Consider the following 19,276-nt stretch of genomic DNA (forward strand, 5'->3'; position numbering starts at 1 on the left):
TAGGTTTTTTGATGATGGCCATTCTGACCGTGTGAGGTGATACCTCAGTGTAGTTTTTTTTTGTTTTGTTTTGTTTTTTGCGGTACGCAGCCCTCTCACTGTTGTGGCCTCTCCTGTTGCGGAGCACAGGCTCCGGACACGCAGGCTCAGCGGCCATGGCTCACGGGCCCAGCCACTCTGCGGCATGTGGGATCTTCCCGGACCGGGGCACGAACCCGTGTCCCCTGCATCGGCAGGCGGACTCTCAACCACTGCGCCACCAGGGAAGCTCCATCAATTTTGTTTATCATCTCAAAGAACCAGCTTTTAGTTTTTTTGATCTTTGCTACTGTTTCCTTCATTTCTTTTTCATTTATTTCTGATCTGAACTTTATGATTTCTTTCCTTCTGCTAACTTTGGAGTTTTTTTGTTCTTCTTTCTCTAATCACTTTAGGTGTAAGGTTAGATTGTTTATTTGAGATATTTCTTGTTTCTTGAGGTAGGATTGTATTGCTATAAACTTCCTTCTTAGAACTGCTTTTGCTGCATCCCATAGGTTTTGGGTTGTTGTGTTTTCCTTTTCATTTGTTTCTAGGTATTTTTTGATTTCCTCTTTGATTTCTTCAGTGATCTCTTGGTTATTTAGTAGCATATTGTTTAGTCTCCATGTGTTTGTATTTTTTACAGTTTTTTTTTCCCGTCAATTGATATCTAGTCTCATAGTGTTGTGGTTGGAAAAGATACTTGATACGATTTCAGTTTTCTTAAATTTACCAAGGCTTGATTTGTGACCCAAGATATGATCTATCCTGGAGAATGTTCCAAGAGCACTTGAGAAGATGATGTATTCTGTTGTTTTTGGATGGAATGTCCTATAAATATCAATTAAGTCCATCTTGTTTAATGTATCATTTAAAGCCTGTGTTTCCTTATGTATTTTCATTGTGGATGATCTGTCCATTGGTGAAAGTGGGGTGTTAAAGTCCCCTACTATTATTGTATTACTGTCAGTTTCCCCTTTTATGGCTGTTAGCATTTGCCTTATGTATTGAAGTACTCCTATGTTGGGTGCATAAATATTTACAACTTTTATATCTTCTTCTTGGATTGATCCCTTGATCATTCTGTAGTGTCCTTCTTTGTCTCTTGTAAAAGTCTTTATTTTAAAGTCTATTTTGTCTGATATGAGATTTGCTACTCCAGCTTTCTTTTGATTTCCATTTGCATGGAATATGTTTTTCCATCCGCTCACTTTCAGTCTGTATGTGTCCCTAGGTCTAAAGTGGGTGTCTTGTAGACAGCATATATATGGGTCTTGTTTTTGTATCCATTCAGCCAGTCTATGTCTTCTGACTGGAGCATTTAATCCATTTTCATTTAAGGTAATTATTGATATGTATGTTCCTATTACCATTTTCTTAATTGTTCTGGGTTTGTTTTTGTAGGTCTTTTCCTTCCCTTGTGCTTCCTGAGGAGAGAAGTTCTTTTAGCATTTGTTGTAAAACTGGTTTGGTGGTGCTGAATTCTCTTAACTTTTGTTTGTCTGTAAAGGCTTTAATTTCTCCCTCAAATCTGAATGAGATCCTTGCTGGGTAGAGTAATCTTGGTTGTAGGTTTTTCCCTTTCATCACTTTAAATATGTCCTGCCACTGCCTTCTGGCTTGCAGAGTTTCTGCTGAAAGATCAGCTGCTAACCTTATGTGGCTTCTCTTGTATGTTACTTGTTGCTTTTTCCCTTGCTGCTTTTAATATTTTTTCTTGTATTTAATTTTTGATGGTTTGAATAATATGTGTCGTGGTGTGTTTCTCCTTGGATTTATCCTGTATGGGACTCTCTGTGCTTCGTGGAATTGATTGACTATTTCCTTTCCCATATTAGGGAAGTTTTCAAGTCTAATCTCTTCAAATATTTTCTCAGATCCTTTCTTTTTCTCTTCTTCTTCTTGGACCCCTATAATTCGAATGTTGGTGCATTTAATGTTGTCCCAGAGGTCTCTGAGACTGTCCTCAGTTCTTTTCATTCTTTTTTCTTTATTCTGCTCTGTGATAGTTATTTCCACTATTTTATCTTCCAGGTCACTTATCCGTTCTTCTGCCTTAGTTATTCTGCTATTGATTCCATCTAGAGAATTTTTAATTTCATTTAGCATGTTGTTCATCATTGTTTCTTTGCTCTTTAGTTCTTCTAGGTCCTTGTTGAATATTTTTTGTATTTTCTCCATTCTATTTCCAAAATTTTGGATCATCTTTACTATCTTTACTTTGAATTCTTTTTCAGGTAGACTGCCTATTTCCTTTTCATTTGTTTGGTCTGGTGGGTTTTTACCTTGCTCCTTCATCTAGTGCATATTTCTCTGTCTTCTCATTTTGTTTAGCTTACTGTGTTTGGGTTCTCCTTTTCTCAAGCTGTAGGTTTATAGTTCCCATTGCTTTTGGTGTCTGCTCCCAGTGGGTGAGGTTGGTGTAGGCTTGTGTAGGCTTCCTACACAAGGTGGAGGGGACTGGTGCCTGTGTTCTGGTGGGTGGGGCTGGATCTTGTCTTTCTGGTGGGCAGGGCCGCATCTGGTGGTGTGTTTTGCGGTGTCTGTGAACTTATTATGATTTTAGGCAGCCTCTCTGCTAATGGGTGGGGTTGTGTTAATGTGCTGCTAGTTGTTTGGCATGGGGCGTCCAGCACTGGAGCTTGCTGGCCATTGGGTGGAGCTGGGTCTTAGCGTTGAGATAGAGATCTCTGGGAGAGCTTTCGCCATTTGGTATTACATGGGGCCAGGAGGTCTCTGGTTGTACAGTGTCCTGAACTTACCTCTCCCACCTCAGAGGCTCAGGCCTGACACCCAGCAGGAGCACCAAGGCCCTGTTAGCTGCATGGCTGTGAATGTGGCAGTCTCCATTCTGAAGTCAGATTATGAGGGTCTACAGTAGCTGTTCAGCTATAAGAGGATGACTTGGGAGCCCTTTGTCTACGAGGCTGTCTCCAGCAGCTGGTGGCTAAAAGAGTAGGTCTCCGCATGTGATGCCAGAATCTTAAATGTTTATACAGAGGTCTTCACTGGGTTCAGTCACAGATTTGGTACAGATGGCCTCAAGAACACCTTACTCTCTCAAGGCTGTGTGCTTGAAACAGCTCCTAAGCCTGAGGGTCTACAAGCTGCGGGAAGACGAGACCGCCCAGGGCGGCCTACAAGGCATGATTCTTGCCACGAACCCTCCTCCCTAAATGTTAATATTAAGATCAACATAATGGCTCACTCCCTCACTCAATTTTCTCATAAGGAAGTTCATGCAAACACCATCAAGAAAACCCAAAACAACAACAACAAAAACACCCTGCAAATAACTTGGATATCTACTAGCACAGGAATTGACTAAATAGTGAACATCCATACTATGGAATATTATGCAGATATGGAAAAGACTGGGTTACATCTCAGTGTTCTGTCCAGAATGGGTGCATCGGCCGAATGTGGTTATTAAGAACTGGAAATGTAGCCAGTTCACACTGAGATTTTACACATTGGCTGTAAGTGTAAAATACACACTGGGGCTTCCCTGGTGGCACAGTGGTTGAGAGTCCGCCTGCCGATGTGGCGGACGCGGGTTCGTGCCCCAGTCCGGGAGGATCCCATGTGCCGCGGAGTGGCTGGGCCCGTGGGCCTTGGCCGCTGGGCCTGCACGTCCGGGGCCTGTGCTCCGCAACAGGAGAGGCCACAACAGTGAGAGGCCCGCGTACAGAAAAAAAAAAAAACCACACACACTGGACTTCAAAGGTTTAACAAGAAAAAAAGAAGGTAAAATAACTCAATTTTTTATATTTATTAGTTATATGTAGAACGATATTATTTTGATATATTGGGTTAATAAACATATTTTTCAAATTAATTTCACTTGTTTCTTTTTACTTTTTAAAAGTGTGAATACTGGACGTCCCTTGTGGCGCAGTGGTTAAGAATCCGCCTGCCAATGCAGGGGACACGTGTTCGAGTTCTGGTCTGGGAAGATCCCACGTGCCACGGAGCAACTAAGCCCGTGAGCCACAACTACTGAGCCTGCGCTCTAGAGCCCACAAGCCACAACTACTGAGCCCATGTGCCACAACTACTGAAGCCCGTGCGCCTAAAGCCCGTGCTCCACAACAAGAAAAGCCACCACAATGAGAAGCCCACACACCACAATGGTAGTCCCCGCTTGCCATAACTAGAGGAAAGCCCGTGCACAGCAACGAGGACCCCGTGCAGCCAAAAATAAATAAATAAATTTATTTTTAAAAAAGAGTGAATACTAGAATCTTTAGAATTACATGTATGACTCACATTATATTTGTATTGGAAAATCAGTGCTGGTCTAGAGGGATGTTCATTATATTTTAAGAGAAAAAAATAAATCACAGAGTTTTATTTTTATACATATATACACACATATGTACATATATACACATATGTATGTGTAATATATACATATTATGAACCCATAAATATGTACACATATTATGACTGCATTAAAAATATCTCTATATATGTTACGTGTTTGAGTGAGCGTGGGTGTGGGATATGTGTGTGGGTTCATGTAAGTATAGAGAAAAGTGTGGAAGGATACACACCAAACCATTAACCCTGGTGGGGGTTGGAGAAGGGAGGTTATATACATTGTAGAGCAGGCAAAATTACTGTTTTTATTTGACCTGTTTCAAGGAGCTCGTGTTGTTTTTGTAGCTGAGAGAGAAATTAAAATAAAGTGTATCTAAATAAATATTTCTTAAGCTTGTTATATGCCAAGCCCTGTGCTAGGCTCTGGGCATATAAAGATGAAGACCTCCAGGGAATTCCCAGCGACAGGGTTTCTATTTTATTCTCAGGAAGTAGTCAAATGGTGTGCGCAGTGAATATTTCCTTGAGGAGCTAGTTGAGTTGGAGCTGAATCTTGCATGACACTTAGTTTTCCAGATGGAGACGAGTTTAAAGGGTATTCCAGACAGAAGGAATTAAACTTTGGAAGACAGGTATACAAGAAACAGCCAGAGGCCTTTGGAAACTGCCAGATTATGTGAGGAAGTAGAGGTAAAGGAAACTGAACAGGTAAGCATAGTTCACTTTTAGAAGGGCCTGATGTGTTAACAGAAGGATCTTCATTCAGTGCTAAAGGCTTTGAACTTCCTTCATAGAACAGGACATGACTAGATTTGTATTGTAGAAAGATCATTCTAGCTGCGGAGTGTACAGAACACTGGAGAAACTGGGGAAGCAATGGTTTCTGCATTCAAAAATCTTACAGTTTGGGAATTCCCTGGCAGTCCAGTGGTTAGGACTCAGCGCTTTCCCTGCCGTGGCCTGGGTTCAGTCCCTGGTCAGGGAACTAAGATCCTGCAAGCCTCACAGCAAGGGGTGGAGGCTGGGGGAAGCTTACAGTTTACTTTGGAAAAGAGACAAATGATAACCAGCATTTATCACATGCTTACTTTGCCAGGTACTGTTCTAAGTACTTCACAAACATTAACTCTTTTATTCTTCACAACCTACCCTATGGTGGGTAGAATTTTGATCCCTCCATTTTACAGAGAAGTAAATTGAGACACAGAGGACTCAAGTGACTTACCCAAGGACATCCAGGCAGGCAGGCAGGCTGGCTGACCTTTGGAGATTAAGAACTTAATCCTCATATGATATTGTGTCTTAGGTTTATAATGGAGTGTGTTCAGTTCTAAGCTAGGATAGCTGTCTTGGGGACCATCTAAGATGGACTGGGAGAATCAGATTATTCTATTCCAGAGGAGATGACCTCTAGCCTGAGATCAGTGACATGGACGAGAGTTCATGGGGATGGGGGTCAGAATCCTCCAGGGAAACGGAGTAGATTGTTTAAAGGCCCTGAGCTGGGAGAGAACATGGCTATTGAGAGGAACTGAAAGTTTTTCAGTATGGCTGGGTCATAGAGTGGTGGGGAGAGAAGGGACTAGTAAAGTGAGCTGGGACAAGACCAGGTGGTTGTTAAAAATTTTTTTTGACTGCATCCTAAAAGCAATGAAAAGCCATTGAAGGGCTTCCTTGGTGGTGCAGTGGTTAAGAATCCGCCTGCCAGTGCAGGGGACATGGGTTCGAGCCCTGGTCCGGGAAGATCCCACATGCTGCAGAGCAATTAAGCCTGTGTGCCACAACTTCTGAAGCCTGCACGCCTAGAGTCCATGCTCTGCAACAAGAGAAGCCACTGCAATGAGAAGCCTGCTCACCAAAACAAAGAGTAGCCCCCACTTGCTGCAGCTAGAGAAAGCCACGTGCAGCAACGAAGACCCAACGCAGCCAAAATAAATAAATAAATTTATATATAAAAAGAGAAAAGCTATTGAAGAGTTCAATTTAAGGAGCAACTTGTTTTGCATTTTAGATTACTGTGGCTATTATGTGGTGAATGGATTGGAGAAGGCAAGCCTGCAGGCCTAAGATCAGTCAGGATGTTGTTTGGCTCATCTGGGGGGCCAGGCTTCAGGGGAATGGAGAGAAACAGGCCGGACAACTGCTTGTTGAATACCTATTACCTAAATTAAACTGGCATATATTAAATACAATTTTTTAAAGGATTTTTGGGTAACATCAATGCTGAAGCAGTTAGCATACTGTATGAGAATTCTTTGTATAGGAATGAGATGTGGAGAACTGGGAGGAAAAAATGAGGATTTTGGAGCTCTATAGATGTGGGTTTGAATTCTGGTTCTGCCATTTACTAGATCTGTGGCCCTTAATGAGTCACAGGAGCATTCATCAGGTAAAAAAGCTCTACCTTCTCACTCTGGTCTGAGCTACCTCATCTCCATCATCTCCAATATTACAGTATTCTACTATTCTGAACTGGTCTCTGTTTCCAGCCTTGCCCTCTTGATCCAATAACTCAAAGTACCCAAAGTAATACTTTTAAAGCATAGATTACATTCATTTTCTGCTGAAAATCTTTCAGTGGCTCTCCATTTTACTGTTCATTTAAATAGCCTCTACAACCCCATACCATCTCTACCCCTTTCTCACCTCCTTTCTACTATTCTCTTTACATCTCCTATACCCCTCCCATCTCCTACTGTGCTCCAGCCAGAGACTTCTTCATTTTTCTTCAAATACAGGAGGCAGCCTCCTGCCTCAGGGCCTTTGCACCGGCCTCTCTCTGACCTTTAAATGTTCTTCCCCTAAATTATTCCCACTGACTGCTCCTTTACTCAAATGTCATCCTTAGTGAAGCCTTCCATAAGTAACCTATTTAAAATAATATAAAGGGCTATGGAAAAAAGAAGGGAAATGAGGACCGGAGTATTATCTTGTGTGTTTTATTTATCTTGATTACTGTAGCTCCTCCCATGAGAACACCAGGATTTTTGTCCTTTCAGTTCACTGTTGTAACCCCATAGTCAAAAATCAGTGCCTAGCAGATAGAAAACACTCAGATGTGTCCTTCTAATGATATTTAATACAGCTAAAAATCACAAAGCACTTATTAAATAGGCCAGGCCTAGTTCTAAACATTTTACGTATTTAATCCTCCCCATAATCCTACGAAGAAAATACAATTACTATTTTCATTTTACAGAAATGAAGGAATGGAGGAAACTGAGGCTCAGAGAAACCAAACAACTTTCCTAAGGTTACACAGCTAGTAAGTGGAGCGACTATTTGTGGAATGAAATGAATGAAATTCGACTTGGCGCAGGGATGGAGATTGACACGGTGGGAGCGGATGCGATCAATTCACGCGAGTGCGTGCAACTTGAGCGCGCAATGCACCGCCTGACGCCAAGATCTAAAAGAGGGTGAGAAGGTGCTTTGGAAACAGCGCGGAGAAAGCTCCAGTGAGCCACCGAACTGCCATCACCAGCCGCCGCTCAGTCCACGGCGGCATGGAAGCAGGAAGTAGCGGCGGGCGTCGCGTGGGGTGACGTCACAGCGGCGCCGGCAGCGAAGGGCGGGGGAGGAGGAGGAGCGAACTGGGCTTGGGGGGCGGCTGCACAGTCTCTGGGATCCCCAGGCCTGGAGGGGGGTCTGCGCGCGGCCGGCTGGCTCTGCCCCCCGTCCGGTCCGGAGCGGGCCTCCCTTGGGCCAGCCCGATGTGACCGGGCCCAGCGGAGCCTGAGCTAGGAGCGGGTCCGTCGCGGAGCCGGAGGGCGGGAGGAACATGACATCGCGGAGGTGAGGAGCCCCGAGGGCCCGGCGCGGGCCTCGGCCCGGCCCCCGCCGCTTTCGTTCAGCCCCGCCTGGGAGGAGGCGGCCCAGCTGGGCTTCGGACTCCCGCCCGGGGTCGCGGGGGCAGGCTCCGTCCCAACCCCCTAGCCCTCCCGGGCCCGGGGGTCCGGCCCCACCGCGCCCCCTCCCCTCGGGTCCCCATTCATTTCCTGCCTCCCCGAGTTCCGGCTCCCGCAGCCCTGGGGATGCCCGTCTGGACGGGGCAGGTAGAACCGCCCGGGGAACCGCGGACGCCAGCGGCCCGGCTCGGCGCCGCATTCCTGACCCATTGCCTCATGAGAATTGCCTCATGGTGATTCCGAAATAACCCCGCTCACTTGGGGAGGCTCCTCGGCCTGGGACGCGGGAGGGGAGAGTAGGGGCCAGTTGCGCGGGGCCAGGCCCCCGACGGTCGAGTCGCTCTGGGTCCCTCTGCCTCTTGCGCGCATTTGGGGGCTTTACTCAGGATCCCTGACCCCTTTATATGCCTCTTTGCATCTCCTTTCCCCCCCAGCCCTCACGTGCCAGAAATGGAAAAACTGACTGTATCTGCAGCTATTAGAAGTATTTCCTTCCTCTGCGATCTTCGCTTTGGGAGATGGAAGGGAAGGGAGCTGTATGTCTAGTTATTTAATCCTTCACAACCTTAAAAGTCAGGTAACATTAATTACCCCCGTTTTACGGATGTGGAAACTGAGGCTCAGAAGAAACATGCTAGTAAATGATAGGATTTGAACCTAAGAGTCAGAAGGAAGGTTAGTGAATTAATGAGATCCTTTGAAAGCTCAGGGTAATCATACTACTAATAGCTAACATTTATTTAGCTCTTACTGTATGCCAAACAAGTTTAATCCTTGCTATAACTCTATGAGGTAGGTATTGTTATCCCCGTTCTAAAGATGAGTAAAGTGAGTTTCAGAAGTTAGGCAACCTGGGCTTCCCTGGTGACACAGTGGTTAAGAATCCACCTGCCAATGCAGGTGACACGGATTCGGGGTTCGAGCTCTGGTCGGGGAAGATCCCACATGACCCGGAGCAACTAAGCCCTTGCGCCACAACTACTGAGCTTGTGCTCTAGAGCCCGCGCTGTGCTCTAGAGCCCGCAAGCCACAACTACTGAGCCCATGAGCCACAACTACTGAAGCCCGCACGCCTAGAGCCCGTGCTTTGCAACAAGAGAAGCCCACGTACCAGAGCAAAGAGTAGTCCCCGGTCCCCGCAACTAGAGAAAGACCATGCGCAGCAACGAAGACCCAATGCAGCCAAAAATAAATAAATAAAATAAATAAATTAAAAAAAAAAAGAAGTTAGGCAACTTGCCTAAGGCCACTCAATCAATAAATGATGGAGCCAGAACCCTCTTGTTAATTACCAGGTTACTATTATTTTATAAGTATTGCCAATAATTTGTAAGCCTTAATTTTGTTGTTAAACAGTAGTGTGATCTACTGTTTTCAGATAATGATCCTGCTATTTTGTATTTCCACTCTTTATATACGATTCATATATAAGACCCATTGTTTAGACTTCATTGTCCTGTTATGGTCACCGTCTTAGACATTTGAGAAACTGTTTCAAGCTGTTGGAGTTATTTGAATGAGAGACTTTTCAAAATATTAGGAATGTCTTCTTAGAAATACCTGCACATTATTCATTCATGGAATGAAAAGAGAGAGAGAAGAAAACTGAAAACTTGGGAAGTGAGTGATTTGGACAGGTCTGTTGGCAAGTGCTTACAGATCTGGGTAATATATAATTGCATTTCAGCAGAACAGTGTATAGCCTCAAATGTTTTAATTCCTTAGGGAGCTTTTAAATAAAACAGTTGTCTATTTAATCTGTCAAATAGTCATTGAGCCTTTTGTTCCTTGTGTCTGCTCTTCCAGACAAGTAAGGATCTGCTTCTTTTAGGAGACAAAGACTGGGGGCTGGGAGAGGGGTAGGGGCTGGGTAGTAATAGACCCTACATTGTCCAGCTTGTTAGTTTAGAAGCCAGGAAGTGTGGGTATAGCCAAAGCAGCAAGTGGTAAAGATGACAGTTTGAAACGGAGTAATTCCTCCTCTCCTCCAGTCCTCCCTTACCTATTATGGAAAAGAAACGTGTGCCACCTAAAAAGCAGATTATGAATGTAACACACATAATTGGGGATTATTTATTATTATTTTTCAGATCGTAGGTCTATTTTATTATTTTAACCCAGCTTTATTGAGGTATAAATGACATGCAACAAATTGCATATATTTAAGTGTACAATTTGATAAGTTTTGACACGTGTATACACGCGTGAAACCATCACCACAATCAAGATAATGAACATATCCATCACCCCTTTTGATGGCTCCTCGTGCCCTTTATAATCCCTTCCTTGTTGCCGGGCAAACACTCTTCTGCTTTCTGTTACTATATATTAGTTTGCATTTCCTAGAATTTTATGTAAATGGACTTTTATGTGTGGCTTCTTATGCTCAGCAAACTTATGTTGAAATTCATCCATGTTGTAGTGTGTGTCATATAGTTCCTTACTTTTTATTGATTAGTAGTATTCCATTTTATGGAGGTACCACCGTTTATTTATCTATCCACCTATTGATGGATGTTTGGGTTGTTTCAGAATTTGGCTTCACAAATAAAGCTGCTCTGAATGTTCATGTACAAGTGTTTGTATGGATGTGTACTTTCATTCCTCTTTGGTAAATACCTATCAGTGGTATGGTTGGATCACATAGCAGATGTATATTTAACTCTTTCAGCAATTGCCAAACTTTTTCAAAGTGGTTACCATTTACATTACCATTTACATTACCATTTACATTCCCACTGGCAGTGTATTAGAGTTCGGTTCCTCCACATACTGGTCAACACTTGGAATGGTCAGTTTTTAAATTTTAGCCATCTAAAGGGTGTGTCATTGTATCTCATTGTAGCTTTTTCCCCCATATCAGCACTTTTAAATTTTAATTTTACTTATTTAATATTTTAATGGAGGTATAATTGACATAGAACATTATATTAGTTTCAGGTGTACAGTATAATGATTTGATATTTATTCATTGTAGTTTTAATTTGTATCTTCCCTGGTGACTAATAATGTTGATCATCTTTTCATGTGCTTATTTGCCATCTGTATATCTTCTTTGGTGACACGTCTATTTGATTAAATATTTCCACCCCCCCCCCCTTTTTTTTTTTTTTTGTGATACGTGGGCCTCCCACTGTTGTGGCCTCTCCCGTTGCGGAGCATAGGCTCCAGACGCGCAGGCCCAGCGGCCGTGGCTCACGGGCCCAGCCGCTCTGCGGCATGTGGGATCTTCCTGGACCGGGGCATGAACCCATGTCCCCTGCATCGGCAGGCGGACTCTTAACCACTGTGCCACCAGGGAAGCCCTAAATATTTTCCCTTTTAAAATTTACTTGTGAAAAAAAAATGAAATTTACTTGTTTGTTTTCTTATTGAAATTTGAGAGTTTCTTATTCTGGATACAAGTCTTTGATCAGAATTGCAAATATTTTCTTTTAGTCTGTGGCTTGTCTTTTCATTTTTTAAAATGTCTTAAACGGAGGTTTTTAATTTTGCTGAAGTCCACTTTATCAATTAAAAAAAAAAAGGATCATGCTTGTGGTGTCATTCCTAAGAAATTTTTGCTTGACCCAAAATGTCTCAAATGTTTTCTCTTGTTTTCCACAAGTTTTATAGTTTTAGCTTTATGATCCACTTTGAGTTAACTTTTGTATGTGGTATGAGGTGTGGCTGTATCTTCTCTTTTTTGCATATGGGTATCCAGTTGTTCTAGCACCGTTTGTTGAAAAGACTGTCCGTCTTTATTGAACTTGTACCTTTGTTGAAAATCAGTTGTCCATTTATATGTGGGCCTATTTCTAGACTCTCTTCTGTTCTATTGATCTATTTGACTTTCCTTATGCCAATACCACATGATCTTGTAGCTTTATAACAAGTCTTGAAATCAGATAGTGTTAGTCTGCGAACTGTGTTCTTTTTCAAATGATTTTTAACCTCAGAATTAATTCATTCAACAAGTAGTTATTGAACCAGGCAGGATGAAGCAGTAGAATAGGCAAAGATCGTTGTTCTTATGGCTGAAAGAGAAAGTGGACAAACACATGAATAAATGAGACTATTTCAGGTAGTAATAACTGCTGGGAGGGAAAAAAATAAACCAAATGTGGAGAATGTGGTTAGTTTTGATAATGGGTTTAGGAAAAATCTCTGAGGAGGTGATCATATGAGCTGACTCCTGAATGACTAATATTCTGAATTTTGTTTTGTTTAATTATCAAAGTAATTCTTTTTTCATGGGTTTAAGGTTTAGAGTTTGTATGCATTTAATAATTACAATGTCATATATTCAGTATGCTGATACATCTCAACATCACAGGTAAGGAAAGGAAGGTATGAGCAATTATATGATTCTCCCTCCCACCCAGGTAATATAGCAATGCTAGTGCTGAGTTTAGATTTTGAGATTGCTCGGCTGCCCTACTCTGCCTTGTTTAGTTGACAAAACTGGCTGTATTCTTCAGCATCTGGTGCATCTTTTGCATTTGCTTTTGTTCCTCTGGAAGGTAGTGTCTGAGGGCTTAAACTGAGAGGGCCAGGAAATTTAGCTCGTTCTCAGACTCTAGGCTTTTGATTTATCTGATGCAGGTCAGGTACATTTGTCCCAGGCTCTCCTTAGTGGCCCTGTTTGTTTCTATCCTGTAGGAGTAAATAAACTTGCCTTACTGAAAAATAACAGTTCTACGTCTTTCCAGTTGAAACTGGGTTGTCTTTATTAATGTCTTGCCCCGATGTAAGCTCGGGTTTTTGTCCAGAGCTGCTCAAATGCAGGGGCTACTGCTAAGATCACTTACCCTTCTTGAAAGTGTCAGTGTGGCGAATGTTAGAGAGTCACATAAGAGCTGGAAAAGCAGAGCCAACCCTTGTTTGTAATTGTTACTAGCGGGCCTTGGTGTACTTTGTTAGGCAGCTATGGAACAATAGAAGATACTGTGCTTATTCCTCTTTCCCTTTGGGAAACACAGACAGCACTTGCTCTCCAATGCTTACCTTTTTAAGGAAGGGGAAGGCAAATACTGATGTTTGGCAGGTTCTGTGGCAGTTGTAGCCTGCAACCAACGGTTTGAGACCCTCCCCGAAATGGATTCAAACACCCTAAAATGCAGCCCAGTTCATTACTGAGTTTTGGAGGGTTGTGTGCATTTAGCAGCTTGTATATGCTGTGGTCCTTGGCAGCACTGAAATATGAAAGATACGATTCATGTTCACAAGGAGCATTGAATTTAGAGAGGGAGACAGACTTGTAGGCCAGCATCAAATGAGTTTGATGAACATAGTACCAAACTGAAACTGAAATTTGTCAGTATAGAGTATACTGTTTAGAATACGTACCTACTTGTATACTGATATACACGTTCATGCACACTGTATATATGTCTGTCTATACGCACGTACATATACACACACGCAATATGTTTATTTTAAAAATAGTAAGCTATAGATCCAAGTCTGTGTCATTCCATCGACCCACTCTAATGAAACACTGACCCATTCATTCAGGAACTTGGGATTTAACTTATTTATCGTGGGATTACTAAGTGCGGGGGGCACTGTGCTAGGCATTGGGTGTTCCAGGTTTTAAGGAAACAGCAAGTGCGGGAGTGCTGAGGTAGGGAGTTCTTGGACTGCTTGAAGGACAGAAGGGAGCACGTGGAGGAGCTGAGATAGGGGCTGTAGGTGGAGACTAGACCACACAGGGATTTTTAAGGTCCTCACTGTCACGTGGACCATGGAGAGGAGTTTGGGTTGTATTTTAAGAGCAATGCAAAACTGTAGAAGGATGTGATCAGGGGAGTGGCGTGAGCTGATCTATTTAAAAATATCCCTCTAGCTGCTGTGAAGGGAGGATTGTAGGAGGCTGGAGTGGACCCAGGGAGAGCAGACAAGAGAGAGAGAGGCTTTGAACAGGGTAGAAGCCATTTGTGGAAAGACTTTTGGAGGCAGTTTCCATTTATTGTCTTGTCATCAGAGCAGAGATGCTGACCAGTGAAACTATGAAAAGATAATGATTTATAAAGACATAGCAGCTATCCACTACCATTAGAAAGCTAGCTGCCTTAACTTTTTTTCTTGCCTCTGTTACCTAGAATGCTTGTCCCTATTGACTGCCCCTCCCTTGTGACTCATCCTTTTCCCATAGAAAATTAAAATTTAATTGGAAAAGAGGAATATTCTTGTAATCTGCAGAAAGTACCAAACTCTAAACTTTCTCCCCAAGGACAAAGATAATGATTTTTCTGGAGCAGCGGGTAAGAAAGCTATACCCAGTATCACTTTATATTTAGGCAAGAAACTGAAATAAGACTTCAGATCCCTAGTTTAAATTCCCTTCTTAGCATAGCAGCCTTGAGAATAAGTTCCTGAAATTATTGGCCTGCTTGACTGTTTCCCCACATCACTGGGGGAAGGGGACATAGATAAAATATTCAGCATCATTGTATTTTCTTTTTGGTTCATCAGCATTTTTTTTTTTTTAAACTCACTTGACATAAATAAGGTCCTGGCGTCAGTGAGCTAAGCCTTTGCAGAATCTGTATTCACTAATGAGGGATTTAGATTTCTGGTAGGATTTCTGGGCAAATAGTTTGGGTTTGTAAACTCTCTTGGAGGCAGGGATTCTGTCTTTCCTTTCTTCAGGCCCACTCAGCACAGGGCTGATTTGTTTTAGACATTGATTTGAGGCTCTTTTTCATGAGTGTTGGTGTTGTGTGTGTATGTGTTTTCAAGCTCTTTCTGTGAGATGGGTGGTACCGACCTGGACCATGTTATGACCTGAGAGTCTTAATAAATAATAGACAGTGCCAGAGGATGACCGATTAGAAGGGATTGTCAAGCTCTGGCAGGTTTGCAGGGGTTAGAATGTGCAAGAGGAGAACGTTCTTCCCCCGCTTCCCTGTGTGACGTTTTCGCTATGCCATTCCTCTCTCTTTTCTCCTCCCTGGTTTTTCTTCATTCCCCGAAGTTAATTCAGGCAGCAGTCATTCACCAAGTGCCCACTGTATACATGAGGAAGACTGGAAATTTATCTGTTTTTTCTCATCCTGTATGGACGCACCTTGTTGACAGACCCAAATGTAGATATACTAATTTGCCCTTTTCCCCTCCTTTTAGATAATACAGATACATTTACATTACCTTTTGGGGAGACTAACCTCTGCTATTTGAATTCACACTAGGTGGGAGATGGAGGCAGGATTTAGAGATGTACAGCCTCAGTACCTAATATTACCAGTGTAATAATCCTTGAGGCCAGCTCTATAATATCATACTAGTCCTATTAACTCCACTATTCTTCCTTACCGTCTCTCACTCAGATCTCAGGGGTTGAATGAACTCTAACTGCTCTGTGTTAGCGATAAGCATGTTGCAAATCACAAAACTGCCAGTAATTGCACTACAAATATTAAACATGTAATTGGGAAAGACTTTTTTGGTAAATACAAAGGCTTTTTGAAAAAAATAGCCAAGGAAGGAGAGTTTACAGTATATCAAAACTCAAGTGGGTGGGTTATGGAATAGAACTTTCAATTTCTAATTATATACTGTTTGAGATAATGTAGGGACAGCTCCTGAGCTGTGAAGTTCAGTTTTTGAAAAGGCAGTGTAACATAAATGATTCATATCTCAAAATGGTCTGTGTGAAACTAACATAATTATGCAAGAGAAGAATCTATCTGCATATCTTCCACCAATAATAATAATGATAACAACAGCGATAACACATGTTTATTAAGCCCATCCTCTGTCTAGCCTTTGTGCTAAATACTGGTTACTAAATTTCCCCTGTAAACATCACTCTCCTGTGTTCACTCTTTTGTGTGTGTGTCTGTATGTTCACTCTTAAAAACATGATAGGTATAATTAGAAGTTGGTTGGAAATGAAATAATAATGGTTTATTTAATAAAGGGCTAAGGAGACCACCTGCCTTATCTCCTCTGCCAATCTACCTGATGGGTGGTGGTTGTAGTTACCTAGCGTCACCTTCAGCAGTGGAAGTCACTTTTATAATGTCCCTCAGCATCAGCAGGATACTCTACATAAGTGTTATTTTTGTAAAAGATACAAAGGTGAGAACACATGGTTGTGAATGAAGACCATCTACGGTCAGAGTTCTGCTTTAGAAATTTTTAGAAATAAATAGAGTGTAATGGTTAAAAGTTTGACTTCTGGAGTCTACTTTGCACGCTGGCACATGGCAAACAGTAAATGTAGCTACAATTTTAACCAGTCATAATATATAATGGCCAGTAAATTATTTTTTCCCTTGCTATCAGAGCTAGTTGATAATTGAGGGGAAAAAAAGTGTATGTAATAATATAAGCATGGAGAAGTCTTTTCTATTTTATAATTTATAAAGTTTTATTAAATATAAAATATTATTAGTAGTAAATAATAATTCTGTCTTCTCTTTTTCTCCATACTCTTTCTTGATGTAACTTCTCATCTCTGTCTTATTTACTTTCTTCTCCCAGTCATCCCCCCTTTTTAGTACCCATTGCAGGGTCCTGTTAAAATCTGTGCCTTTATTGTGTTTTATTCTGACATAAAACTAAATTCCTAGTTCCACAGGTGAAACTCCTTGGAGTTTTTTTCTGTGCTAAGCACTTTATGTGTATTAATTTATTTCCATTTCACAACAGTGCTGTGGGTTAAGTTTTTCTAAACATAGCAAGAAACCCAGAAGCCATAAAGGAAAAAGCTGATAAATTTAACCATGCCAAGATGAATTTCTTTGGGGAAAAAAAATAACCACAAGCAAGTAAAAAGGGAAAAAAGCTAAGACAAATATTGTCACATGTATAATAAAGGATCATTTTCTGGTTCTATCAAGAAGAGCCCCTTTAAATCAGTAAGAAAAAAAATCCAATAGAAAATGAACAATGACAAGCTGACAACTCACAGAAAATGAAAAAAAAAAGTGGTCTGAAAACATGAAAAAGTGCTAGTCTCACACAGAAATGCAAACTAGAATGGTACCATTTTCCATGACTCGGATAAAAAAGTTTGGTAATATACGTAGTAGTGGCAAAACTGGGAGAAAACGGGCTTTCATGCTTAATTCATGGGAGTCAAAACTGGTACCTTCTTTTGAGTGTGGTTTGGCAAATTTGTCAGAGTAAAAAAAAAAAACTCTTGTCAAAGCAGTTTTATTTCTACAATTTTAATTTACAGATATTTATTTACTTGTAAAAGTGTATAAAGATGATTATAAAGGGTGTGATATGCTGCATTATTTGTAATGACAAAAATCTATGAATAATATAAATGTCCTCTAATAGGGATTAAATTATAGACGGTACATTTTTATAATGGAATAGTGTATAGCCATTAAAAAGAATGCTCGGGGACTTCCCTGGTGGCAAAGTGGTTAAGAATCCGCCTGCCAATGCAGGGGACAAGGGTTCGAGCCCTGGTCTGGGAAGATCCCACGTGCCACGGAGCAACTAAGCCCATGTGCCACAACAACTGAGCCTGCGCTCTAGAGCCTGTGAGCCACAACTACTGAGCCCGCGTGCTGCAACTACTGAAGCCCACATGCCTGGAGCCCGTGTTCCGCAACAAGAGAAGCCACCACAATGAGAAGCCCGCGCACCGTAACAAAGAGTAGCCCCCCTGGACGCAACCAGTGAAAACCCGCGCGCAGCAACAAAGACCCAACGCAGCCAAAAATAAATAAATTAAAAAAAAAAAAAAAGAATGCTTGCATGGAAAGATCTTTGCGTCGTAGTAAGTGAAAAAATTGGGGTGTAGATCAGGATTGCATTTGTGTATGTGTGTGTTCCACACAGGCTGGCATAGAGAGAGTAGTGTGTTTGCACACATGCACACGTAGGTAAGTATACGTATGTATATGCACGAGACATTTCTCAAAGATTAGGAAACTGCTAACTAGTGACTTCTGATGATGCAAGGGAAGCTTGGGCTTTTTCTCGGAATTTCATACCTATATGTGCTGTTTTAGTAAATGAATTTTAAAAGGTTTTAGAAAGTTTATGTTTGTGTTCTCAACAAGATTCTAAAGGACATTGAGTCTATAAAAAATTAGAGCTGCCTGAAGTAGTTGGCTGAGATAAGGAAAGATGAAATGGGAATGAAAAACAGGAAGATAAACAAATAAAAAGATCTTGCTAGAAGCAGTAAAGAGTGCCCTTGAGGCAGCCCTCCCAGTGGTGAGGTTGAGGACAAACCTGAGAAATTCTTCTAGAATCTATTTTAAAAAAGAAAGAGGAGATAACAGTGGTGACAGTAAGGGAACAGATCCCCCATAGGTGGTGGCGGCCCAGGCTGGATGACCGGTATTTAAAAATGAAGCAACCTCTGAGCCCGCAGTATTTCATTTAATGAAGACCAATAATGGAGGAAGATGCTGGGAGAGAGCTGTAGAGGGGAGACAGAATGGTTTTTCCCTTCGTTCACTTCATTAACCTGATAATTGTAGGTTTAAGGACTTTTTTTTTTTAAATACTGCAGTATAACCATCATTATAATTTTAAAATAATTAGAATCTTATTAAAATTAGGAGCAAGGTGTCTGCCTTCCGTATCAATGAAGTAGCTGTCTTTATCTGGTATAGGTATCGGTGTTATATTTGCTTCATGAAAGGAAGTGGTACGTTTTCCTTTCCTTTTGACTCTCTGGAATAATTTATAGAGCACTGGGATGGTTTGGTCTTTGAAAGTTTGATAGAATTCCATTTTGAAACCATCTGGGCCTGGTGCTTTTCTGTGGGGTAGTTTTAAAATTGCTTTCTCTATTTTTATATAGAAATTGGTTTGCCTAAGTTTTCTCTCTAATGGACTCAGTTTTGGCAGTCTTTATTTCCCTAGATAATTATTCACTTCATCTAGATTTTATAATTTATTTGCACAGCAGTCTGCAAAATAGTTTCTTTAAAAATTTTTTTCTTCTGTTTCAATGCTTATTTCCCCCTTGTCATTTCTTGTTTTGTGTATTTGTGATTTTTTTTTTTGTACTCCTGAATAAGTTAACTAGTGGTTTGTCTATTTTGTTAATTTTAAAAAGCAGG

General features: G+C 41.5%; 1 protein-coding gene across 4 annotated transcripts in view; it reads left to right on the forward strand.

The window, feature by feature from the left end:
• The first annotated feature begins 7,931 nt into the window (after positions 1-7,931).
• Positions 7,932-19,276, forward strand: part of PTPN11 (protein tyrosine phosphatase non-receptor type 11) — a 78,264-nt gene continuing 66,919 nt past the window's right edge. For 2 of the 4 annotated variants that reach the window (XM_027124628.1, XM_027124629.1), the window contains exon 1: positions 7,943-8,139. In XM_027124628.1, coding sequence (XP_026980429.1) covers positions 8,126-8,139 — 14 coding nt within the window. In that variant the 5' untranslated portion in view covers positions 7,943-8,125. Of the gene's footprint in view, positions 8,140-19,276 lie in introns of all 4 variants that reach the window. The other 2 variants (XM_027124630.1, XM_027124627.1) reach the window with 2 other exon arrangements.

Source organism: Aethalodelphis obliquidens, unplaced genomic scaffold (genome assembly GCF_003676395.1).
Source record: "Aethalodelphis obliquidens isolate GAN/ISIS:26980383/991018 unplaced genomic scaffold, ASM367639v1 scaffold28, whole genome shotgun sequence".
Taxonomy (NCBI): Eukaryota; Metazoa; Chordata; class Mammalia; order Artiodactyla; family Delphinidae; genus Aethalodelphis; species Aethalodelphis obliquidens.